A 26838-nucleotide genomic window follows, 5' to 3' on the forward strand; every position below is an offset into this window, starting at 1 on the left:
ATCCATTAACTAATGTAACATGTGAAACATCTGAGGATCAATTGAATTATACAATATATGAGGATTAATACTTTTAAATCTGAATTAACCCTGATTCTGAGTCGGAATATTTGCTTAAGTTTGTGGTTTTCTGATCAAATTTTAAAAATCCCCCAAAGATATGTTTAGAGACATAAAAATACCTGGCTTTGAATAACAAGTTGTGTTTGTACATAATATTCTTAAATTAGATCTGCTCCTTCACCCTTCAATCTGAAAACAGGGTTTCTGCAACACTTTTGAAAAACCATAATGAAAGAAATTTTACAACTATTGAAGATGATGGGAAAGTAGCCTTGTAGAGAATAACCCTTAAAACGCTGCATTATCTCACAAACTACTGACAGATAGTCCTTCCCACAGCTGAGTGCATGACATTTCAAGATATTTAAATTCAAGACTTTTTTAAAAAGACTTTTTAAGACCCAGTGGAAACCCTGAAAAACATGTGACTATTGTTCATGTTCATGTTTAATTGCTGGACACAAGATATCTCCTGCTCCACGGAAAAGTCACTTGTCAGTAATAAGTATATTGATTCCAGTTTCCACATCATACCAGTAAAAGTTGAACATTTTGGAGCACAGAGAAACTTTCTCCTTTCAGCAGGATAATGTGAAAACAGCATTTAAGTGTCAAACTCTGCACAAACATCATCCTGCACAGTGAAAGTCGAACACCCAAAATGGAGTGAAATACAAAAAGCACACTTAGAGCCCTACTATTAGTGTGGACAGTCGTATAGGGATTAGCTTGATGATTTATATCATGTTAGTTAACATCTGGACAGAGGAGATGAGTGTACATAACAGTAAAATGTCAAGTGATATGATCCTGTCATGGGAGCATGTTCAACAAAGTCCGAGAAGCAATATTTGAAATTTCTCTTCAAGGGAGTCATGCAGCACAATTTAAAACTGATAAAAATGTCAGACATACAGAATGTGACGGCAGCCTTGTAAAAAGTCTGCGGCAGAACTCACCAAGGCCTTTCAGGAACTTGTTGACTCCACTCTGCTCTGTGTCTGGCAGCTCCTCCAGATACTGATCCACCCTCTGCTCAAACAGACCTGGAGGAACAGAGATGAGGTGAAAACTTTCAGCCACTAGAGGCCAGTGTTAGCACAATATCCTATGCTACACAATGAGTAGTAAACCTCCAGGGGGGGATATCCATACAGGAAAATGCTCAAAGTCAGAAAGAGGATATTCATAGAAATAAGTGACACTCATGGAAACGCCAGTCTACCTTTAGCACGTGTCTTCCTCAGCTCTCGATCCTGAATGAACCCTGCAAACATCTGAGACTCCATGAAGACACCGAGGAACCGACGGATGCTTTTGGACGCCACAGACTTGCGGAAGGCCTCCCTTTGGAAAACGCGCTCTCCCCGCTCGTTCTGCGTGATGAACAGAGAGTAATGGCCGATGGTCTCCAGAAAGAAGCGGATGAAGGCCTCGGACACCAGGCTGTTCAAGGAGTTATACTCTGTGGAAGCAAACGAGAGGGACACAAACACAGTACTCAGTTTTTCACAGTACTTACATCAGTACCTTAAGTCAAACGATAAAACAGACCATGTCACCATGTTCCAAAGAAAAAGCCAGATTGTAAGACTCATAATGGAGAAGAATACATGGTTTGGCTTGAAGCTTACAACAACAAAAGCTCACCCACTGTGTGGATATTTGGGGACGTATCTTATAACTCCTGGTCAAATCAAACCACAAAATATGAAACAATAATAATGAGGTTGCCTCTTTATTAGGGCCCGAGCACCGAACGGTGGGAGGCCCTATTGAAAAAATAATACGGACAGACAGACAGACGTCCGTCCGTCAGACGGACAGATTTAATTTTTTTCATTTTTTTTAGTCCGTCTGTCTGTCCGTATTATTATTTTTTTTGGACAGACAGACGGATGGATTTTATTTTTTTTTTTCGTCTGTCTGTCCGTATTTTTTTTTTTGGACAGACGGACATAGCGCCACCTACTGATCAGTGTGAATATTCAGTTGTGCTAACATTGTCCAATTGAAACAAAATTGCTCACGCTACATCAGAGCCCTACTTGAACAGATCTATATGTCTGTATGTAATAATAGTGATGGAGCCACCTACTGGCAACAGGAAGTAAGCTTTGTTTTACAACTATCATTCGATTTACATGTAATTCTCACCGTGTGATCTGCAATTGATTGCGTGGACCGTAATGCGCAATTAGTAGACAAGGATCGACGTCGCGTGACAGACGCAGGAAGTGAAGCGTTTATCCTTCCCGCAGTGTGCAAAACACATGCAACGCGGAGCCGTGTGCCCGGTCGCCGATCGCTCTCTCCACCAACCGCAACAGGTCCCGAGTTGCATGTGCTCGGGCCCGTTCAGTGCTACAACGTAGCCCTAGTTATATCTATTGCTCTTAAACTGGTGCTGTCAAAGAACGCCAAAAGCATAAAACAAAACTAGAGCTATTGGAAAATCTGAGCAAGTTTAAAGAGACTCAGGGCTTCATGGCTCAAGACAAGACCAGGACCATGGATGTCACTTCTCTGAAATTCAAATTAAAGAAACTTTGAATGAGTCTGAGGAAAATAAATCTGCCCAGAACAAAACACACACAGTGAATTACAGAAAAGACAGAAATCCTCGAGACTGGCACAACCATAACAACCATAACTGTAATGGCCTTACCAAGAGTTACATGAGGACAATTCCATCATTACTGGACCTTTTACTTATTTCCATATAAATATTTTCCCGTCATATTAGCGTTTTGTACAGTAAACATTAGGCAGCTGGCAGCAGGGTTTCTGCTCGTTTCAACAAATTAAATTTAAGACTTTTTAAGAGCTTTTTACAACCATAATAAATAACATTTAAGACCTATGTCAAGTATGACAGATAATAAGTATTATCAGTCCCAGACATTATATACTTATGTATTTCGCCAAAACATTGCTTTTCATAAAGCACGGCGTAGGTAGGATAATACTTTAAGATATTTAAGACTTTGTAAGGCCTAAAATTCAGATGATTTTTTTCTGTCTTTGTAAGTATAGCAAGTTGAGCTTTATCTTTCCTCTGATCTAACAAACTGTTGGTTGCACGAATGTCGGTTTTATTTTTGAAGAGAATGTGGAAACAGAGATTTAATATGTAAGGTCACTAGTTATTAATGCAAAAGTATGTAGCAGATTGGTGTTATCAGTTGAATATCAATATCCTTACACTGTGAAAACGTCAATTAATTCTCCAGATGTAAACATTTCAGATTATTCCCATACCGGGAGTTGAACCCGGGCCAACTGGGTGAAAACCAGGAATCCTTACCGCTAGACCATATGGGACATGAATGAACATGAATAGATATCAAACAACAGCTGCTACATTAGAAAATAGAGGAGAAAGAAAACACTTTGGCTTGGTTGCTGTTGACTTGTTTTGTCAGTGCTGTTTGACCTTTGTCTTGTTTTATCTCAACTCTGTGGATCGCATTAAAAATAAGCGTAATCAGCCAACATCAACCTTTCATCATTAGAAACCCTGAATCATCTGGACTCCTTTGTGACTCAGTGACGTGGGAACAGAAGACGTCATTTTCCCAGTGAGTTTCACAGGCTGATCAGACGTGGGCTGAGCGGCAGACGTTGCTCTAATCAATAGAGATTAAAAAACGACATCTGTCTTGGTCGGGACCGATGATTTCTCACTTATTCACCTTCGTCTGACTCGCTGTCAGAGTCCTGATTGATGATGTCATTCCTCTGCTCCAGCGCTTGCTCAAGAGCCGCTTGAAGTTTGCGCGGCAACAGCGAGGCCTCGTCGTCCATCTATAAACAATCAAAGACATTGCAGTCGCCGGTGATAAACAACCATGTTTGCAGAGTAAGTTTCAAATGCTCAGATGTTATCGAATGAACCACATGTCCTACGACCCTGTTCAAATGGAGAAGAAGACAGTTTCCTCTCACAGATGAAAAGTTGAATACTTAAGAAATACAACTCTCCTTCAATAGCCCAAAACATTCACAGCCTTTGCTGCTTCAGCCTTACATGTTCTGCTATGACCTGACACTTCTGATGGCTAACATTTTTTAGCACAAAAATAGACTGAAACAAACATATCATTGATAACCTACAGCCATATTTGTTTTATTCTGTTTGTGGCTCTATTACAGTTTCTATAACAATATATTTGTTCCTAAAGGTTTGCCCTGATTGATAAAGGGATGAAATGTAACATGGTTTGTGTCTTAAAGCCATAAAACACACAGAGGCTCGATGATGATCCCTGCGCTCACAGACTAACCTGTCGGATGAATCTGTCGGTTCCAAGGTCGACCATCAGAGCCTGAGAAAAAGAAACAGAGGCACAAAATGAAAACATGCTAGTTTGTCTCTTCCATGCAGAGCTACATTTGTTCTCTCTCTCTCTCTCTCTCTCTCTCTCTCTCTCTCTCTCTCAATGAAGCAGATTTAATGTTTTTATGAGTCAGACAGCAACAGGACAAGTAATGTAACAGACAGCAGATGTTGACAGCCCATTAACAGCTCTGTGTAAACTGTGACGGGTCTTTTCCCAACTACCAGTCTGAGAGGTGTATAAACATGTGTTCAATGCTAGAGACTGACTCATATTGGGGACCATTGCCAATTTTAGGCAGTAAAAAAAATGGCCACAACAATCATTGGCAAAGATGATTAAAATGTCATTATCAAACCCTTATGACAAAGAAATGTATTTGTGGCTTGATATTTATTATACAATTACTTTATTGTAAATAACTTTACATAAAAAGAAAACTAAAATACTAGGAAATTTTAAAAAAAGTTCTTACGGAAAATGTAAACATGAATGCACGTCTTTTCAGCATTGAAAAGAAAATCCTAATATGACGTACTCACCTCTTCCACAGGCAGCTCTTTGAGTTTAGGCAGCGAGCTGGACAGCAGCCCCACCAGGAAGGGAGTGGGACAGCAGACGATATCCAACATGGACCCTGGCAGCACAGGGATGAAGGTGTGTTGCCAGGAGAAGGGGTAGAGCAACGCCACCACTGCGTGCATGCAGCTGGACAGGGTGCTGATGATGAGAGGCAGAGAAAAACAAAGACACACCATCAATCACCGTCACGCTCGCAAAACAAAGGCCTGCAGAGGCCACACCAGATTAAACCAAACACGGTGAAACATGGCAGACGTTTCAGTAGATAATGAAAAAGTTTAAAGTGGGGGTTGTGGATTGTGTGATGAAACATTTTCATAAAAATATCACCTGCCATCATGAACACATGCAGGAAAAATCCCTATCATTAAATCTTTAGTGACACACTGAACCACTAGAACACAAACAGGATTTCGGTCTCTGGGCTAATTTTCCAAGTTAAATAACAGTTTCATCCTCTTTTCCCTGAAACACGTTCTTCATACGAGGCGGAACATTGCAGCTATGTGCGTCCGGTTTTGGCGCTTTGTTCTTCCTGCAGCTCGTCTGAGGGACGCCAGGATCCAGCAGACAACTCTTACACTCCGACAGCGGTGGCGTGACTCTGACATGTTGCTATAGTTAAGCTGGAGGCTTGTTGATGCAATACCAGAAAGAACGAAGTTCGGATTAACTCCGACAGCTGTGCCATAACATCGAGATCACAAATAGCAGCCTGTCTTTCTCACGATCCGTCGCTTGTTGACAGTGGCTGACCCTCCTCCCCCTCTGTCCTCTACATACTGTCCGCTGCATGTACACAAAGAGAGTGAAAATAAACTGCGGGTCCAATCACACAACACACACACACACACACATAGGCACAAAATCAGTATGGATCAAAAACAAGACCAGGGATCAAACATGGTATGCAAACGCATCTCACTTGAGATATGTACGCTTTTAATGAGGAATCTGTTTCATGGTTGTTGCAGACAGAAGATCCAAGTAAACAGAAGTTGCTCCCTTTTAAGTGACCTCACTCACACTGTGTCTCAGCCCACAGAGACTGAACATACACACAGAGCTGAGATCAGGACCAGCATCCATGTGCTGAGGTAAATGACAAACTGCCTCAAACCTTTCCACAGTTTTCGTTCAGGCCACACTTTGGCCACCGGCCTTTTCATCTTTACTTCCCATGAGTCAAATTGCCAAGATTAAAATGTGTTTTCTTGACAGAGTTACACCAGTGAAAACCCGAGGGCTATAATAACCACAGCTCTCAGTCTTTTCAGGTCCTTTTCCAGTTCAATCTTAACATGAAGCACTGGCAACTTTGCTTTGGCCGGTCTGATTTCCATTTGCCTGAGGAGGGCTTGATAATTCCTACCAGATCCCATCTCCTGGGTTTGACAGGTTCCAACAGGGAGTGATGGGGCACAGATCTCAAGAAAACCTTCGCCACAGGCTACGAGCGGCCCTGCACACCGCTGAGGATCAATTACACTCGTTCCCCAACCACACACTCTTGGGAGAAGATGAACTTGCAATACAAACACTCTGCACTAGCGAAGGTTGCCACTCAACTCTGGACAGACGTTCCCGTTAGATTCAGGCCAAAACTTAAGACCATGGATTTGTCGTTTAAAAAAAAGGAAAAAACACCCATTAATAACAGAAGATGTTGGACATGTCACAGTAGGAAAAGCACACGTGTACATAATGTAATGAATAACTGGGACTGGGTTAATGTTATCAGGACAGCTTTAGCAGAGGGAAACAACTCATTTTCTCTCCTGAATTAAATGAAGTAATATTTTTGGGGGGTTCAATGAAACTGCGTTAGTTCATGCAGGACGCAGAAGTCATACGCTCCAGCTGTAATCAGCTGACAGCCAGTTGTGGTCCAAACAGTCACTCACAGCTCACGTCCACTTATTGTTAATATGACACCCTCCTCATTCCCTGATACCAGACTGCTGCCTCACACTGCTGCTGAAAATTTGCCTTGACCACCCCAGCGTCCCCTTTTCTAGTTTAGACTCTTTACCAGGCTCAAAGGTTTAAAATGGTACTCGATGCCCTGCTTTAAGCTCAGTCTTATGTAGAAGGTTTTCTGCACTGCTCTCCTTGTTTAACTTAGCATGCTACTTGGCTAATTCAGGGAGCATTTTACAAGTGGAGCCATCAGCACCAAGCCAAACTATGTTTCCATTCGTTCCGATAAATGCTTGAATTACGACGAGAGTGTTCCTGACTGACTATATGTAGATAAGTGTAGATTTGGCTGTCTGTTTGCAGGATTACACAAATACTACTGAACTGATTTGCTTGACACTTGGTGGAAGTGTGGGGTTATGGGTAGAGAACCCATTCACTTTTGGAGCCGGTTTTAGGGAAAGATCCAGGAATCTTTGTTTCACTTTCTTTCCACGTTGCTTGATAAGGCATTTTCAACGTTTTTGTGAATTTCTCAAGAGATAATGCAGAAATCTTGATTTAAAAAAAAAAAATCAGGCATACTTAGAGGAGCGATATGTATGACTGTGTGCAGCTTGATTGAATTAAAGGGGATTGTTGGGCCTTGGTGGAGGTATGCGGTCCACTGAGTGCCATTCTAGTTGTATGAGTCATTTTAACTGACCGCAGAAAGACGACAGCTGATTTTGACTGATCCTCACTGAAGCCCAAAGCAACGAGCTATGAGGGGATTCATTTTACCAAAGTGATGCACATTTTGAGTCTGTTTTTAATGTTTAACCCCAATTTTCACTTGTAAAAACTACACCACACAAGCATAAACCAAGATTCATTTCATTAAAATTTCACTTTCATGCCCCCAGTCTCAGAAAAAAGAAAGTGAGCCAGTTCTGCAGAGGTGAGATCTGAGCAGAGCTGCGATGTGTTGAGGTTTGGGGGCTAATCCTGACATATTAGCTCTCGTAGGTCTGCCAGGCCTGGTTTAGTGTGTGTGAGGCTGAACTGGCAGATACTCCAGGAAACATGGGATCGAGAGGCTTAGCCTGTGAAGCCCAGAGGATGACTAGGAGGAGGGGAAATTTCAGTGCTTGAGAAAGTGAGAGGGCCGGAGTCAAGAGGCTGTATCAGCACATGCTTCACAGCTCTACTAAAGCACTGCACTGTGTCTATCAGTCCTGCCACGGCTCAGACTGATTCCTCAGACAGAGGACAAAGAGACTGAAGTACAGCTGTCAGACTCCAGCTGTGGCGCAAAGCTCCGCAAAACCATTCTTCACTGTTAAAACTTTTCCCAAGCTCGAAATAATACCTAGAGATCATCTACAGAGGCTGCGGCGTACACTTGGACCTAGAGGATTTCTACGACAAGCTGCACATGCACTTTCTATCTGCTGTTCCTGTAGTTCACTAATGGTTTTCCCTCACTTCCTGTCAATAAGCACCTCCAGCCACTGGTCCTCAGGCTGCAGCTCTACGGCTCCACAAAAGGAACCAGCAGAAGCCATTTAACAATGAGAAATAGGTTCCTGGTGGGAAACTCCATACAGGCTCTTATTAAAACCTCAAGAGTGTCTCAGTTTGATCGAGGCCGTCTTGAGAGCAGATGAATGTGTGCAGGTGTTTGTGTATATGAGCGTCTACGTGTGTATGCGAGCGTCAGCGCGTGGGTGTAAACATTCACGAGAGCGGCTCTGATGTAAAAATCAGCTGTGGCGGCTCCGGTAATAGCCGAGGCTTTTTGAAAAACAGAAACATTTCACATGTTTACAGTGAGTGGGCTTCACTCTACCCCAGAGCCAAGTACCACATGGAAAACCGGTTAAGTTGTTAAAAGCGGTTTTGGCTTCATGCCATGTCTGCAGAGCATGTTTCAGAAAGTGTCTGAGACCAACCAAAGACTAAATGAAACGAGTACTAATCAAAAAAATGCCGGCGGCGCTGGCAATAATTCTACCTGTCAGAGGATTGCAGTCACATGTTGGTGCCTCCAACTCACTTTCAGACACTGAGTTACAAAAACAAAATAAGAGCCCAGGTAAACTCCTAAACATAGACTCTTTATTATGTTGTTAAATAACCAGTTTTAAGTTTTTACTAAGGGGACACCAGAGAGTGAAACTCAAGCTGCTGTATGTTGGAAAAGGGAGCTTGATTAATTCCCAGTGTCTCGGAAAAGTTCAGAAGCCACTGTTTAGTTTTCTTCTATAGTCTCTTCCCTGTTCATCGCCCCTCTCTCTCTCTCTCTCTCTCTCTCTCTCTCTCTCTCTCAAACAGATTTCTCTTCTTACCTTAATGTATTTTTCTTTTTCTTTCCTACAGCCGTCAATATGTGAGACACTCACTCACTTTTTATTCTGGGACTCCCACTAGAAAAACTGCACGATTCACAGAATTTAAAAACAGTCCTTATTATTATGCAGTCCCTCAGTTGAGCCTTTGACTTCAACAGGTAATATTAGATCATCCTTTAAATGTCCAAACATCTGGAAGCACACTGAGTACTTTATCCTCTGACCTTTGTTTCGGTTGTGAAAGCAAACTGTAAAACTGATGACTGTGTATAAAGATGAACGACATGACAGTGTCTGTGTTTTGATCGCCACCTGTTGGCTGGTTGCAGTTTGGGTCATGAAAATCACCTCCTTCAAAGTACAGGTCAAATAATTATTTCTCAAGATGGTTTCTGTGATTTTAGGAGGTTCTCATCATGTTCAAGTGATCATTTCTACAGTAAGTTTGGTTTAATTAGTTATTTGATGCTATAAATGTGTGAGGCATCATTTACACGAAGCTCTAAACTGCCGACTTCGGTTGAAAACGTTTTGATTTCAGGAAATTCAAAGTTAGCATTTTTCTGTTGCTGCCAAATGACTGGACAGTAAACCTGTGTTCTCACATTTGTATGCTGGAGGAGATTAAAAGCCTGTTGTTCAAGTCAAGAAGACTGTTTTGAGTGAACAAGCTGTGCAGCATCAATTCAATAAAGAAAGAAAAAGAAAATCTGAAGTTCAGTTTTGATGTTTGAGCTTTTGTCTCACAAAGATTACATATAATAATATTTGAATCTTTGGCCCATTATATGACAGATTTCTTTTTCATTTCCACAAAAATAGAAATACATTGGATTAATTAAAAAATTAAGTAGCACAGTGGAGAAAGTCGTCTAGATCCAACATGTAGTTATACTTTTACTGTAGGAATATTTGCCATGCCAACAGATACATCAAGACGTGCACTTAAGTTTGGTAACCAACCTGAACTCTATCCTGCAGACTGGCAGACGCTGTTCACATTAGACTGCAACACAAACTCATTTAGCATCTGCGGGTCAGTTGAGTTAAGCAGTTAAACAGTGACATCGCTGGTGATGAATTTATCTGATTAGGCATTGTTATTACAGGCATCAGATGTTGAAAGATGCTCTTAAAATAAATTGTCTGTGGCGACTTTCATGTAGGGGCAACAACCTCTCACGAAAAAATATTTTCTCACTGCAATATCAAGAGTTAACATGCCAGAAAACAAGACCCCAACAGAAGACCCCACAGAGAACTATTGCCTAACATGGTGTTTCCCCTCGGCCCCTGCTTGCACCGAATGTACATTTTGAGGGAAAGAAACATACATCATGTTCCAGTGGCGAGGTATTTTGGGAATGGATTATATACCACAGCCCCAGAGGGAGCAGCCCTTTTTATCATACAAGTCATTAATGCTGCAGTGAGGCCCTTTCGCTGTTTTTAAAAGAAACCAAAAGACAGGAGCTCCACATGCACCCCTGCATGCTTGCACATTTAAATCAACACACATACACACACACACACATGGTTTGAGCAGATTATAGAACTCATATTTGTTATTTTGTGTCATGAAATTTCACTTAATGGTATTCTGCCACTACAGACTTTTCAAATGATCTTTTGACCTTTGACAATCCAAATTTAAAAGTAGATGTTTAGCAATAATAACGTGCACCGTTTTCCTCTTGGTATTTGGTCAGAGACGGATAATGACATAAAAACTGAAGGGGCCATCAAAGGGATTAGAAATCCTACTGAGAGGAACATAAATGTCTGTACCTCATTTCATGGTAATCAATCCAACAGCTATTGAGACATTTCCCGAAAACCTGCACACATATCAAACCCTAATGGGGGAAAAATCACCAAAGGGGATTCATCCTGTGCAAACCACAAGAACGCACTTTTTTTTAAACGTAAAATGTGTAACTTTGGTCCCTGGGGTTCTCTCAATCAAAATAATAATGAAAGATGACATTGTGAAGCAGCGTGGGATCATGGGAGTTGTTGTCCTCACCGTGGAGATGAAAATCTATCTGACTCAGTCACAAATCATGAAATGGATAAAAGGAAATTACTCTCGTTATGCAGAAAACGGCACAAAGAAGTGCTGCATATTACCTCTTTAAATGAATATTTCATCCCTTTAGATCTATGTTCATCCCAGCAAGTAAACAGATATTTAGATTAATCACATATCACTAAATCACATAATTGCCTGTTATTGGATAATAAATCTTGATAATATTGTGTCGTGATTCAAGATCCCTGCCCAGTGACTCCTTGATGTTATCACCTCTGGTAATGAGGAGCGGAGGCAGATTTTCTCCAGGGACACAGAGAGTGCCACTCGTACACAGGGAGTGAATGTGGCATCATATGTCAAATAGTGACGGTCGAGCCACAGATCACAGAGGGCAGAGTCGTGCACACAGGAAGTGCATTCCTTCCCCTCACAGTCACTGCCCCCACTGATGTTTGTTTAAACTGGGCTCTGATACATGGAGAGATTACTCCTCTTCTCAAATCTCCTCCCACTCCGCCCTCGCATCCAATCCTCTAAAAGCAAGCCTCTCTTTTTGGTAACAACAGGACAGACTGGGACACTGAGTCCTTGGAGACTCTTATCAGTCGCACCCTGTTCCCCCCTTGCTGTGACTCTCATTCGTGTGACCCAGCTTTACTTCTGGTTATAAAAACGGTCAGCTGACTTCATGGACTATTGCCTGACTTTCTAATACTAATCAATACATAATAATCAAACAGTTCCACACCCAAAAACACTGACAAAGCCTGCAGCCTGTCTTCCCCAATTAAGGTTCTGTTAAGGTGTTTGCGTTGCTGGTCTGTCACATGTCCCCAGCAGTGGACAACCAATTGTGACAGAAGAGGTGAATTAAACGGCTGGCTCTCATTTGAAGTTTGTTTTGAGATGAATATTCGGGCTCACCTGAGTTTGTCGGCCACAAAGATGACTCTGCGCTCCAGCAGCAGCGAGGCAAAGACTCGTATCACCTGCCGTACGCCGAGGCATCTGAACAGACTGTCAAAGTCCACGTGCTCCAGTCTGGAGTCGGTGGGCCGCCTCAGCTCGATGACCTGAATGACCACAAAGGATGTGAAATTTGTGGCGTGGTGGTGGCATTGATTCTGGAAAGCCGGACCATTTACTGCACATCATTGCTCTGCTCTTTCCCCCACATTTCCTGACCACATTTTGAAATAATACAATGAAAATAGTTTGAGCTCGTTATTTGCGCAGGATTTAAGTAGTGACAGAGATGAGCAGAGGTGTCAGGCATTGCTGGCAGCTCTCACCTCATTTCCTGCTCCAGGCAGAAAGGTCTTCACTTTGATAATCTTCCCTGGTGCAGGGAAGGGCGACTCCATCAGACTCCTCATGAAGGGATAGACCAGAGCTGCTGAGACACCTCTCCGTCTCTCTACCTCATCCAGGATCTGAACATTGGAAGGAAGAGCACAGATGCTTTCATATATTTCATTAAAAAAAACAACACAGCACAAGGTTTGAGGTTTTAAACTACAATGTGTGAATAGCCAAGAGGGAAAAGGGAAAATAAGGTTAAGGTCGTCAAGGTTATTGATCATGGTGACAATTGATGGAAACATATTTTTATAAGTTTGAGTAATAGCAATTGTCTGGAACCAAGTATTCATTTTCTGTTTGGAAAAATAGCAAATGCATTTCTCTCCATGTCTGTGTGATTGGAAAATTCCACCCAGTGTGCCTGTCTGCCTGTTTTGGTCCAAGCGGCCTCTGTCTGGAAAGCTGCTTGGAGAATTGCTCGTTTTCAAGGTCACGTGATATCACCTCTCTCTCTTCATCTGTCTGTGTTTCTCTTTCCCAATGAAATCTAACACCGCCATCAGCTCCCAGTTACGATGAAAGCACTTTAAAAATAGCCTCCTTTCATTTTCAGGTTTGTGTCTGCACTGTTGTCAAAGTAGAGACGTCTGAGGTGTTATATCACATGACGCAGAACCAGACAAAGCATTTACCATTTGATTTGTTGTGAAGCACGAGTTCAGCTCAGTATAGAAGTTATTCTTCTTACTGAACTACGAAAGACACATTTCAGATTTTTCCTTTCAGGGTTCAGGATTACAACTTTTCAGTCTTTGATCACATGCAGTTTGAAAAAGCTCCACAAGGTCCCTATTATTAAATAATGGATACAGAACACACTGTGTGCACCGTCTACCACGTTTTTATTATTTGTATATTGTCATATAGCAGCCGCTTTGTTTCCACAGACTGGATTCACTCACTTTGAATGAATGAAGTAATCAGAAAAAAAGGTCGCGACTGATCTGCTTCATGTTAGCGTCACTGAGACAGAAGTGAAGGAAACATTCGCCGTGGGAAATCAAAACGTTCAAAAAGACAATGAAGTAAGGTTAACCAATGAACAGGCCTTCAGCAGACAGCCTGCTGAAAGTCATTTAGTTCAGCAGTGAGACGGGCTGAACCACAGTTACAACACCACACAGTTAGCTGGCTGTAGTTGCCTATCCGCATGTGTGTGTGTGTGTGTGTGTGTGTGTGTGTGTGTGTGTGTGTGTGTGTGTGTGTGTGTGTGTGTGTGTGTGTGTGTGTGTGTGTGTGTGTGTGTGTGTGTGTGTGTGTGTGCGTGTGTGTGTGTGTGGGTGGCTAGAGGGCCAGATTGAACTCACTGTGGAGAACAAGTCGAAACAGCCCAGCCTGCTGATGACACAGTACACCTCTGGAAGACGAGGCCCCTTCCCTGTCGGCTGTGGGAGAAAATCGACAGAGACTCATTGAAACACTTTCAATCGACTCAATGAAGAGACACATTCACAGATGTTCTGAAAATTGACCACAAACACTCCTGGGGCAGCAGCTCAGCAGTATAGCTTTGCTCTTTAACAGGCCAAAATATAAATCAAGGCCCCCCAAATCAGTGGATCCTGCATTTCCCATGATGCAACTCTCCTTGTCTGCCAAATGTTCGCATCTTTCCAAAAACCACACCCCCCGGGCTTTCTGCTGAAAATACTGTCTCCAAGCCCGAGATGAGATAAACCCTGACATTGTAAAGGATGTTTTTTCAGCTTTAGAGAGTCATTAGTAATTTATATTCACGGAATGAATAATTATTCAAAACTCATTTGTTTAACCGTAGCATATGTAACTTCAGTCGCTAGGGTTCTGTCAATCAAAACGATAACCAAAGGCCAAGTTTAATGATGTTGTGAAGCCGCTTTGGAATCATGGGAGATGTTGTCTTCACCATCATTGCTGATGAAAATCTACCAGACATAACTCATGTTCACGGATGAGGTAACACGTTTGTTTTCACGTTACGCAGCTAATGGGAATGACTAATGATGTTTCATTATGTGTGAACAATGCAAACAGAGGAAGGAACAAACTGTCTAGCCGTGTGTTTTCCCTTCATCATATGTCGTTTGCCCTGGAGATTGACAAAGTCATTAAGAGGATGTGATGCAATTAAAAGGCGACCAAAATGAAACGTCCTGTTTCCCAGAATAAATGTGGGATTTCTCTGGGTCTGAACATTTTAGTAATAATATAATCTAAGTACACAAGTCAACCAAATATATTGAACAGGTCTAGTCGTTTTTAGGCAATTTAAGAATTGTTGCATATTATCTTTTGAAAACACACACACACATATATACACTGTGTATATATATATATATTTAAGGGTCTGATCATGATAATAGAATATGTAGATAAGCTGTTTATATAGTGTAGCTGAAGTCTTGAATCTAGTTTGTCATCTGAGGTGAAAGTCTTTCATGTGGATACGGACTTCCTAAACACAGGTGGTTTATCTGCTGCTCTGATCATATCTACCTTCCTCTGTACGCTCACAGACCATTATGTGCTTCCACACACACACACACACAAATGAACACAAGCACTCGAGAAATGCCAATTCACTTGTCCATATTAGGTATACAATTTCTCCTCTTGTTTCTCCTCCGCTTTTCCAAATGGACGATTAAATCAACTATGTGGAGCTTGATTCAAGTCCTCAGGAATGCTCGGCTACTGCCAAGTGCTGGACAGACAGCGGGGAGGAAACAGAGTTACTGGAGGAGAGCAGCGCACCTCTTCTTCCACCTTCATTAAAAATCTGCTTCTATCGAGGAGATCAGATCAACAGGGCAGATCAAGCGTGAGAGCAGAGTTACAAAGTGTTTTTCTTTATGTCTTGTTAAAGAATTTCCAGTCAGGATGTCCCGCTGGATGGTGAAGACACTCCCTACAGACGTCTGAGAACATACACGCTGCAGTGCTGTAAACGTACTGAAATACCAAATGGCAAACAAAATCACCACCACATTCACAGAATCCCACACAGTCATGCTCGCTACCCGCAAGCTAAATAGGAAACTCAACGACTTCAAAGCTCTTCCCGGGCTCGTTACGAAGAAGAAATGCTCGACAATGACAAAGTTGGGGTTTTTCATGGTTTCTCTTTGTCTTGACTCTCCTGAGAAACTCTTGTTAAAACTGAATGAGTCATTTTCAATCATATTTTTAAACACTTTATGACAACGACTGAATGTGGACAGTATGTGGTTATTTCTCTCTGAGATAAAATTGTAATCATATCAAATTTAAAATATATTTAAAGAGACAGATTTACATTTTGCAGAACTGAAACTAGGTCCATGCATTTTTGTAGCAACTGAAATCGGTGTTGGCGATGTGGTCTGAATGTTTGTTATTCCAGATGTTTCTGTTACTACTTCTAACCAGAGCTATTTCCTGGGCAGACTTGAATAACAACAGAAGGATGAGAAGTCTTTGGACCATCAGGCTGATCAGCTGCTATAATAATGACTGGCTGGGGTCCAGTGTGCTAAAAAATGCTATAAATTTTTAAACCATAAATAAAGATTTTACACAAGGTTCAGTTTCAGGCAGTTTTCCAACAAGGAGGTTATGTTATGTCTGTCGGTTGGTTTGTTTGTTTTGTTACCTCCACCAAGGAGGTTTATGTTTTCGTCTTCATTAGATTGTTTGTTTGTTTGTCTATTTGTCTATTTGTCTGTCTGCTGGTTAACAGGATTACGCAGAAACTAATGGACAGATTACCACGAAACTTGGCAAAACAATGCCATATCGCTCAGGGTGGAACCCATTCAATTTAGGTGAAGATCCGAATCAGGGGGCGGATCCAGGAAATGCTCTTCACTTTCTTTAGCAGTTCGAAATAGGGCGTTTTCAACATTTTCGTTGTTGTCTCAAAACAATTCAGGCTTGTTTAGGGGACTGATATTTGTGAGTGTGCACAATTTGGGGAAATCCAAATAAAGATCTGGATCTTGGGCCTTGGGGAGGTATGCGCTCCACTGAGTGCCATCTTAGTTTGTTTATTTCTTGGCAGAGTTACACTCAAAGGGCAGATTTTAACCTTTGGATTTACACTCTTTAGTTTTCGTCACTCTCTTACAGTTTGGTTTCTTTACCTCTAAACCTGATTTTAACCTTGGTTTTACTTTTAAGTATTCCTGTGTCATATACATTGTAGTGATAGGTGTTTGTGTCTCCTAATCTGATTTTAACATTTGGTTTTACTGTAATTATTCATGTGTTTATTTATGATTTAATGTGTCTTTGGGTGTTTAGAAAGACACGGTGAAATAATGTATTATTTTTATTATTATTAAAGTAATGAGACAATTTGCATCCAACTTGATGCAGGGATGACGTATGGGTGAAGTTTGGATCTGGATGTAAAAAAATTAAATATTTATGATGCTGACATCTATGTCTAAACTAGTCAGTGATGAGTAGGATTGTTTGGCCGTGGCAGAGGTAAGCACTCTACTAAGTGCCATTCTAGTTTTCCCTTTTTTTAATATATGATCTCATTCCTGCTGCCAAGGTGGATGGTCATGAAACACATCAGTAGCTCCACAGGAAACCATTATAACATGTTCACATAAAGAGCTCTGTCACAACAAACAGGGCTCAGCAGGGAGGAGGAGATGGAGAGTTAACGGTGGCTTACCAGCAGGCGTCTGCAGTACCCGAACCTCCTGCTGCCGTCCTCTCCAGTCAACATGAAGGAGAAGGTCTCGCTGTGGCAAAAAACCAGACACATGTAGACATACTGCACATACAAAACAGACATGGCACAGGATTTTTACTCTCATTTATGCGATGGCGTAGCAGCTGTAAAACACAGATAAGATTTTATCTGACAGGCCATCAACACGGGTGGAGGCGCTTTTGAGATAATATCAACAGTATGCTGTGTCGATAAGCATCTATGCCATAATATTATTATTGGTAACACAGTCTCAAAACATTCTGCTCGTATAGCAGTTGTTCTGTTACCATGACGGTGAATTTGTGTTCCCTCTAAACCTTGAGTTACACATTTAACAACAGATTATATTGTTTGGTGTCATGGCAAAGAGTTAAAGGGGAAAGTCAATTTACTCAGATGTACGAGACGTGGCTATGGAGAAAAGAACATTTAGTGCATCATCTAAATTTTGGATTTAGATTTTTTTTTTTTTACAGAAAGTTAGAAAGATGTGGCCATTCAACAGGTAGGGATGGTTAAAAGAAAGACTTTAATATATCTTGGCCGCTGTAGTACAAGGCTTCATTGCTGCTCCATTGATGATGTACATGTACAAGATTCTTGGTCATACCTGGTGTACTCCGAGACAGGACTCCAGTCTTTTGCATCTGGGAAACAGAACTGGGGAATAGCTTTGAGCCTCTGTTCTGCCTCCCTCATCTGCTTGGTGGGCCTCTCTAGCTGTGAGAGGAGAGAAGTTTCAGTCAGCTCAGTCTCCTACAGTTAACTCTGTCCTACTTTTTTTTTTTTTAAACCCCCTTGATATCAGTCTGAATAGTAAATGACCAGAATATTATTTCTCCAATACAAGGTTAAAGCGTTGCCCCACTCTGTCCTCATTAACTCACAACAGAGCGAGTGTTTCCCCCTGGCTGGCAGAGATGAACTTCTCCCAGGAGACACTTCTGCTGAACCAAATCTAAAATAATAATCCCTAAAAAACTAAAATTTGGGGCATTACCCTGCCAAGGAGGTTACGTATTGATCTAAGTTTGATTGTTTGTTTGTCGGTTACTTAGCAGGAATGCACTAGGAGCTGGATCCAGGAATTTGTTTTTCACTCTCTTTAACATTGTGAGCTTCAACATTGTTGGACATTTTTACAGATTTCTCAGGGAGGAATTCATGGATCTTGATATAAAAATCAGGCTCATGTATGGGACTGATATCTCTGAGTGCAATTTGGTGCAACTTGATTGAATTTAGGGCGACTGTTGGGCTTTGGCGAAGGTATGCGCTCTACTGAGTGCCATTCTAGTGTTTGTTATTTCCAGCTTTAAAATCAGTTCCTGCTGTCAAAGACATTCACTACTGTTGACAATGTGGCTCTGTCCCATCATAAGTTTAGTAAAATAGTCAGCAGCTCTGTGTAGTATTTGTGATTTCTAATTACAGTGGTTTTAAACACTTAAAACCACTGTAAAGGTCTCGATGCATGAACTTTTTCTTAACTTTTTCAGTCACTATGGATTCTTGTTCAAGTTTTAAAGGTGAGAGGAGCAACAGAGGGAATCAGTTATGTCTTTCATGCTTTTACCTTTGGGAACTGGTAGGTGACCTCTGGGGAATAAGAGTTTTTGCTGGCTTTCTTTTTTAGTGAAACAACCACAAAATACTCGAAGAGCTCTCTCTCCTGCCACTCAATGAGCTGCAGCTCCAGTGTGCGGTAGCTAGGGGCCCGTCGAAGGATAGACTGCAGTTTCAATAGCCTCTGGGTGTGAGCTGAGGAGGGAAATGAACAGAAATACATTACATTTACTGACCAAAGCAAAATTCACACTTTAAACTTCAACATGTTAATTTAAGGGTCTCAGACTCTATAGATAGGCAGGACATTGTATTGGTGTTATTCTTTTTCATTGACGCAACAAAATAGAGAGAAAATATCAGTATCCGTGCCTGCTATCGAATCTCGATGTGATGAATGTTGTGTGGTCTACTGATAATCTGTGCATGTGGCAAATAACAATTTTGTGGTCTTGGTCATTTTGCTCAATCCAAAACTGGGAAGCTGTTGCACAAACACTGAGAAAAACATCTCTGAGAAAAAGTTGAGCGCAAACAGAAGTGCAGCATCTCACCCCTGCATATGAACGCTAAGGTCACTCACCTTTGAACCTGTCATCGGAGTCGCTCTCACTCTCACTGTTGTCATCTGGAGACAGACATGAGATGGACATGAAGGTTTTCCACGGGTCAAAGGGCAATTTAAAAAAAATGTGTTATGAGGGGGGCACGACGACAACGTGGCTAAGACACAAATATTTACTCACTTATCTGGTCAGAGGGTAAGGGGAGTACAGAGAGCCCTTACCTCTCAGAGATGCAGTTTCCACATTGGCAATGGTTAGCTTCTTCAACCTCTTCTTCCCACGTTTAGTGCAGTAAATGGAGTTGATCCTCTGGACCAGCTGTAAAAAGAAGAAAGAGGAAAGGCTCTGTTGGGGAATCTGAGGTTTTGTTTGTTTTGATCATGAGTATAGAGGAAGTAGGGGGCTATACCTGGCCAAAAGTAATAGTGTAAAGTACTGTACATGTGCTTTAAGGTCTGCAGAAAAAGCCCAATGAGGGTGGAAATGCATCACACATATGAATACATGGAGTTTTAAGAAACATCTTGTCCAAACTGAGGAATTAGCAGTGATCCAGAGCTGCCCTGCCTCTGACTGAGAAACCTGATCTGCTCTGTGAACACAGGGCAGAGCACACAGCCAGAGCTCTGTAAGGATTTAGTGTAGATGTTTGAGTAGGATCTAGCAGTGTGTACCTTGGGGATCCGCCAGTGCCTCTGCGAGGCAAGCGTGTCGCCTGTGCTACAGAAGCTATCATCCAGGAGGCCGCATTGTGAAGATGTTACACCCATCTGGGGTCGAAGCAGCATTTCATCGTGGCTGTAGCGTTTGGACAACTGAGACATCCGGTGGCTCTTCCTGTCAGTCTGACCAGAGAGGCGAAGGGACTGGCTACTGGGTTTGGAAGGCAACTAGTCAGGAAATAAAAGAACATGGAAGGTTTGGTACATTTAATTCATTCCCATTCATTCATAAAGTATTTACAAAGAATTACAGTATCTAAGGGGCTTTCACACCCAATTATCTTGATCTACTCCTTCTGACTTTTCAGTTTAGTTGTAACCCAAAACATCAGGTGTGAAAGACATGAACCTTGGTTCGGACCATGGTCAGGACCATCAGAAGTGAAAGCACCCAACGTTTATGAATTATTTATTAATTTAATGTACAGGCAATGATGCGTGTATGAAATGCAACATTTTAGTTTCTAATTTCATCTCATTGACACGAGCCCCACTGTTTACGGTTACCTCCCTAATGGAGTTACATAAATTTACTACTAATGTGAATTGAAAAATAAAAGACTTAAAACTGTTCAACCAGGGGAATGTGGGTTGGCTTTTATTGTGAAACAGTCACTGGAAACCTTATTGTTTTGTGTTAGAAGTTAGACAGCGAGAGAAAAATGCATCTTCTAAACAAACCAAGATGATTTTCTTCTTTTTTTGACGGCAGATCAGTTTAAGATACTGAGCAGAGCAAAGTAGAGGAAGCAGACACAAACTGACTCTTCATCAAAGTAGCTTTACTGTGACCTGCTGTCTGTCTCCTCATGTGCAGGAGCTCAGATGATCGTGAAAAGTTGAGGGATGAATAATAATTGACTGACATTTATTATTTATGACTTTATTAGAGCAGCACAAGTTTGTTTGGCTGCACGTTGAATAGATACAGCAGCTGCTCTGACAAAGACCGGGCTCTTAAACCACTCTTGTTATAACCAACAGTAACTGCGGGTGTCTGTCTTCCTTTTCTTAGTGAGACATGAGCTTGAGCAGTGAAGAGAGAGAAGCCAAATCTGCTAATGGGCCTTTCTGTGGAACATCAGCAGGTGTAAACATATCAAACTGTTTCCTGTCGTGCTAAAACTAAGGTGTGAGATTCTTTAAGAGATCTTTTCCAGGACTCTGCATTGGAACGTATAGCGAAAATACATTAGGGCTGTTGATGCCAGCAGGTTTATGTCTTTACCTGAGGCGGAGAGTTCAGCTTCCTGTCTGGGGTGCTCCAAGATCTGTTGCTCTCGAACAGGCAAGACTTCCGAACCAAACTCTTCCGCTTCAGGTCAACATCCTCGTATGGGTTCTCCTTTTCTGTGGGAAAGAGGGAAATATAATAAATGTAGCTTGAATATAGTGTCAGCAGTAAAAGCCGAGAAATGTCCACAGACAAAGGGTGTTTTTCAACAGAAGACAGATGAGGATGAGGGGTCAAAAGGGTAAAGAAGAGGGCAGTAAAGGGTGTCGGGGGCACAAGAGGGCCTCCCTATGGTTAGTCTGGGAAGAGACGGGTCAAGAAAGGTAAGTCAAAGGTCACTCCCAGCTCGCTCAAGTGAACTCCCATTTTTCAAAACAGTTACTGTTGGCAATGGGCCCCGCAGGCCCCAGTGGGCCCAGCTGAAACTTCTGGACACAACACTGCTGGTGAGTCACTGTCCAGGCATGTAAACTGTCTGCTGAGAGACATGGGGGTCATCTTCTTAGACTTTCATTCTAGAAGTGAAATTGTTCAAATGCTTTGTATATATATTATTATAATACCATTTACAAAATATATTTTCACTTCTGCCAAGGAGGTTATGTTTTCATCTGCATTTCTTTCTTTGTTTTTTGTTAGCTAGCAGTTTTACCCAAAAAGGGGGTGGAACATGACCCCAGGAAGAACCCTTTCAATGTTGGTGCAGATCTGGATCAGGGGGCGGATCCGGCACATTTTCTTCTTCTTTCTTAAACATTGCAAGATTGCGTTTTTCAACATTTTCATCGATGTCTCAGAGAATAACTACCTATTTGTAAAATGTAAAGAATGTGAAAATGTATTGTAGAGCTGCAACAAAAGCAGAAACATTTAAAAACCATAGTTCATACAAAAAACTAAGGTCTCCATCGTCATTCAATTAATATATTATAAACATTCATTAACCTCAAGAAGCTACAATCAGGACAGACTCCTTTACTTCTCCACCTCGGTCAATAAGCGATAGCATAAAAGGAAGAAAATGAACATGACATAGCCCTGCACTGCTCTCACTGATGTCATCTGGCTGAGAGCCAACTTCAATAAAGAAAAAAGCTTGTGTAACACCACCGTCCATGTCTATTCAGACATGTGCTCTGAGAATAGCTTTTTGGCAGGGTCTGAAAAAGGTTGTGAGAAAGTGAAGCAACCACAGCGAAGAATAAAAACAGAGCCAGATGGTGTTGAAATGCATGAGGGGAACTTTTAAAAAAGAAAGAAAAGCAGTGTTATCTGTCAGCAGAAAAGGGAAAGAACAAAAAAAATCTATTTAGTAGCTGGGTTCCTTCTTCCTGAGTATGTTAGAGGAAAAACCTGATGAACTCCGGTTCTCAAACAACGAGTGAGTGTTTTATTAAAAACACAAGGGATTAACCTACAGGCAGAGCTTTGTTCTGTTATCTATTTTTAGGTTAATTATTGAAACGGTTTGAGGTAAATACACACACCCATGCACACAAACGCAAGCGACAAACGCTGCCAAGGATCTTTTAGAGGGTTTTGTCATGTCACACAGTAAACTAGCTTAGCGGAGTGAGTTTCTGTGCATCATTACAACCGAGGAGCGGAATGAGAGAGCGCAGTCTGACCTCACGTTGTGTCGCTACCTCATTAAACTGAAGCAACACTGTAATGAAAGCCTGCTGGGAAAATGATATGTCTATATAGCTGCTCATGTACTGGAGGGTACTAATCTACTCCTCTGATTACAAACATCCACATCTCTCACGAACACACCCCCAGACACACAAGAGTATTAAGCAGGGAGGGGACACACCTCGGCTGCAAACTGTGATTGTACATTTCTGTGCACACAATGGACTCTGTGGGCGAGGGCGAGGCACAGAACAAGCTACACCAACAGTCAGTATCAGCTTACCCGGTAAAGTGGACGAGCCACAGTACAGTGGCACCGCTCAACCAATCATGGGCTCAAGGGAAATATGTGAGGGACGAAAAAAACCCACTGGTTAAAGTGTTGTAAGAACATCTGGCAGTTCCACAAAACCATACAGTGTGTCAGTCATAAAGATCGACTACGTGTGACCGCACTGGAGAAAAGTGCAGTTGTATTTTTGGCATATTTTACACCACAGAATAACAACAACATAGATCCAACTATGCATGTAGCTTTCAAATTGTAACTAAGAATTTAAATCACTCATTGTATACACAGCAGTCTCCCAGGTTTATTCACAGGAGTAAGAGCAGACAGTACCATGAGCACGTAACACGCACTCTCTGAATCATATAACCGCCGCTGCAAAGGCTGTGATTCATCAGTGTGTAAACAGATCACTTAAGTTGCTTTCAGACATGCACTGAAGGGGGCTGTCAGGCTATTGTCCTGACAGCCCCCTTTAAAAACTCTGGATAACGAGGATCCACCACAAGCGCCTGGCTGTGTTGATGACGTTTCTAACACACAATGGATGCAAAACGGATAAAAACTAAAAAGAACCCAAATATCTGAGGATGAGAAAGAGGAGCCGCACATGTAGACCACAACAACAAATGTCAAGTTGGAAGGACAAAGAGATTCTAGAGGCTTTGGGGATCGTGTGGTCTAAACAACAACTTGATTTTCACTTTGGAATTTGCTTTCTGTGTGGTTTACCCAGACGCCACCCATCACCTGAATGCTCCAGAGATTTTCCTGTTGTTGTGAACGTGTCTGACCCAGCTGCTTTTTTCATACATAAAAGGGGCAGAGTCCGGAGAAAGGCCAGACCCAGTTTTCCAGGCTTTTTGGCACTGCATCTGTCAACTACACTCGTTAAAATCAGTCGCCTAATATCTCAAACTTTCATGTCGATTTTGCTGTAGGTCAAGTGCAGGTACCAAAAAAAACAAGATGACGTTGAGGTTCCCAAGAGGAAAGCCAAGATGTCTTCCTGGAGTTGAGAAGTGTATGGCCTTCTCTGTGAGAGATACTTGTTAAAGTAAGGGCACAAGAGGGAACAAAACATGGCTCATTTCCTTCTGCTGTGGCTACCTCTCGAATGGATCATCTGACCTTTTAAACCACAGCATCGTGTTGTTGGTGGAAGCAACTGCTCCCCTGCATTAGGACTTCAATTTAAAAGCTTTTTGTTTGAACTAACTAGAGACTCAGAGACAATTTCTTTGTCGTAAACAAACAGAAACTGGCAAAAGTGCGACTCCGACCTGCAGACTGGATGAACAATGGGGCCTTTGTTGGGATTCACATGAAAATCAGTCGTGCTCTGATGCTGTTTCTGCACATTCTCAGCATAAGAAAAAATGAGCACACTAGTCACGGACTCATACACAACAGCACAGCTACTTGTGATACAATACTTGCATATAAAAAACACAATAGCCCTTATTTGGTCAACCCTGAGCATTTATCATGAAAAAGTATTTCAGTGTGTGAAAACTTTTTTCTAAGTCTGAAATCCGAGCTTCATCGTGAGACTTTACTCACACTGACACACATTTCCAGCACATTAAGTGTGCACAGGGGGAGCTGGCAAACAGACTGGGCACAAGGCCTGGGGTCATTTTCTAGTGGAAAGGAATTTGGCTCTTCAACATGTCCAGCATTTCACACACAATATCTCAGAGTAAATAAGTACTGGGTTGATCCCATTTACACTGAGATGCATGACATGTTGCTATGGGGGTTGCCATGTCAGAGGATGGTGCTCAACCATCAAAAGTTAGCAATAAAATGAGTATCTTCTTTGCCATAGGTGGAGTTGAAAGTGGCTTTTATTGATTTCAATATATACTGGATGGCAGTGAAGACAACCCATCAATCATTATACTAAATACAACCTACACCTGCACTTTATCCGTTCATCTTATGTCCAGTGATCACTGACTGCTCCCACATTAAGACTTTTTCTGGCCTCCACACCTCGCCATGAGGCAGATGCAGGAGGCGGAGTTACCCTCACAGTCTTATCGCATTAGGCCACGTTGCACAGGAGCTATCGTTTTCAAAACATCTGTCTTCTATGACCTCCACCGCACTCACATTAACAATATCATATCAGTATTCACGCTTCAACACATATTTTGCTTTTTGATACAGAGAAGAATATTGCTTCTAATATAATCTTGTGTCAATACTTTCAATTTATAATAAACTATTCATTGCATTTAAAAAAGCTGCAAGTACATAGAAATATATGCTTCCTGCAATCTGTCACTGTGCTGCAGCATCTCACCTGGGATGACTAACATATTGTCTCAGTTTTATCTAATGATCAAAAATCATATGATTTTTTAGTATTAATGTAAGTAAACTGTTTTGGGGCGTATGGTAGCAAATATTTTCTTTATAGATTAATTTGTCAATTTTTTCCTTGATTCAGTGATTTATTGTTTGGTCCAGAAAAGGTCAGTAAATAGTGAGAAATTTCCAAACACAATTTGACAAACAGCAAATACCCACATTCAAGAAACCAAAAAATTGGCATACCTCCTTCAACAGTCAACACTCAAATTCAATCATGCTGCACCAAATTGTGCACAATCAGAAATATCGGGCCCCAAAAAATGTCAGATTTTTATCAAGATCCGTCAATTATTCTGTGGGAAAGAAAAGAACGCCCTCTCTCGCAATGTTAAATTCAGCGATAAAACAATTCCTCCCCTGATCCAGATCCGTACCATCCGCAATTTACTGGGTTCTTCCTTGACCCATATCTTATCCCTCCAGCCAGTTTTGTGATAATCCATCAGGTAGTTTTTGAGTAATCTTGCTTACAACAAAAAAACCAACCAACAAACAGACAGGGATGAAAACATAACCTTCTTGGCAGAGGTTTATTTTTTACTTAACAACCATGAGATATGATTGAATATCAAAAGAAATTGTCAGTTCATTTTTTGTTGATCAATTAATCAATTGGTCTATCATTTCAACTGTATCTGAGAGTGACCCCAGTCAGACAGAAACCAGTGAGTGAAATGAAGGTTTTCAAAGCCAGTGAACCAATGTTCTTACCTACTATGTCCTCATAGGTATTCTCCTCTAAAGTGCTTTTGGAATTGGGTCGTTTCGGTGAGTCTGTGGTCAGTGTGCCATTCTGTGTGGGTGAGGATGGATATGAAGACGGTAGACTCGCAGCATCCTCTGACTCACACGATTCTCTAGAGAGAAATAAAGAACGTCAAAACAGAACAAGATGGGAGAAAAAATGTCATTGTTGCATAACCAAAAATTACAAGGGAAAAAGTCGGTGTCTGCATCAAAGAAGGTGGAAAGATAATAGCAGTAAGAAAAAGTCCAGATGCTTTTAAAAATAGTCCAGACGGCCAGTTTGACTTCTAACAGTCTCCACTTGCTATCTGGAAAAAAAGAGAGAGGCTGAACAGGTGGTTAAGAAAATTCTAGTGGTTATAAAAACATTGTCTT

At 41.5% G+C, this 26838-nt stretch overlaps 1 protein-coding gene and 1 non-coding gene across 3 annotated transcripts in view; both read right to left on the reverse strand.

Annotated features, from left to right (window-relative positions):
* Window positions 1-26838, reverse strand: part of dennd2b (DENN domain containing 2B) — a 49249-nt gene that overhangs the window by 539 nt on the left and 21872 nt on the right. For both annotated transcript variants that reach the window (XM_035152717.2, XM_035152710.2), the window contains exons 4-19: window positions 26428-26573; window positions 21405-21526; window positions 20129-20344; window positions 19676-19772; window positions 19472-19516; window positions 18899-19083; window positions 17933-18042; window positions 17281-17350; window positions 13943-14020; window positions 12566-12706; window positions 12198-12346; window positions 4946-5123; window positions 4350-4391; window positions 3759-3870; window positions 1289-1528; window positions 1023-1109 (exon numbers count right to left, since the gene is read on the reverse strand). In XM_035152717.2, coding sequence (XP_035008608.1) covers window positions 1023-1109; window positions 1289-1528; window positions 3759-3870; window positions 4350-4391; window positions 4946-5123; window positions 12198-12346; window positions 12566-12706; window positions 13943-14020; window positions 17281-17350; window positions 17933-18042; window positions 18899-19083; window positions 19472-19516; window positions 19676-19772; window positions 20129-20344; window positions 21405-21526; window positions 26428-26573 — 2018 coding nt within the window. The remainder of the gene's footprint in view (window positions 1-1022; window positions 1110-1288; window positions 1529-3758; window positions 3871-4349; window positions 4392-4945; window positions 5124-12197; window positions 12347-12565; window positions 12707-13942; window positions 14021-17280; window positions 17351-17932; window positions 18043-18898; window positions 19084-19471; window positions 19517-19675; window positions 19773-20128; window positions 20345-21404; window positions 21527-26427; window positions 26574-26838) is intronic.
* On the reverse strand, window positions 3316-3387 carry trnae-uuc. Its single transcript has one exon. It is a non-coding gene; the product is annotated as a tRNA-Glu (tRNA).

Source organism: Hippoglossus stenolepis, chromosome 1, assembly GCF_022539355.2.
Source record: "Hippoglossus stenolepis isolate QCI-W04-F060 chromosome 1, HSTE1.2, whole genome shotgun sequence".
Lineage (NCBI taxonomy): Eukaryota > Metazoa > Chordata > Actinopteri > Pleuronectiformes > Pleuronectidae > Hippoglossus > Hippoglossus stenolepis.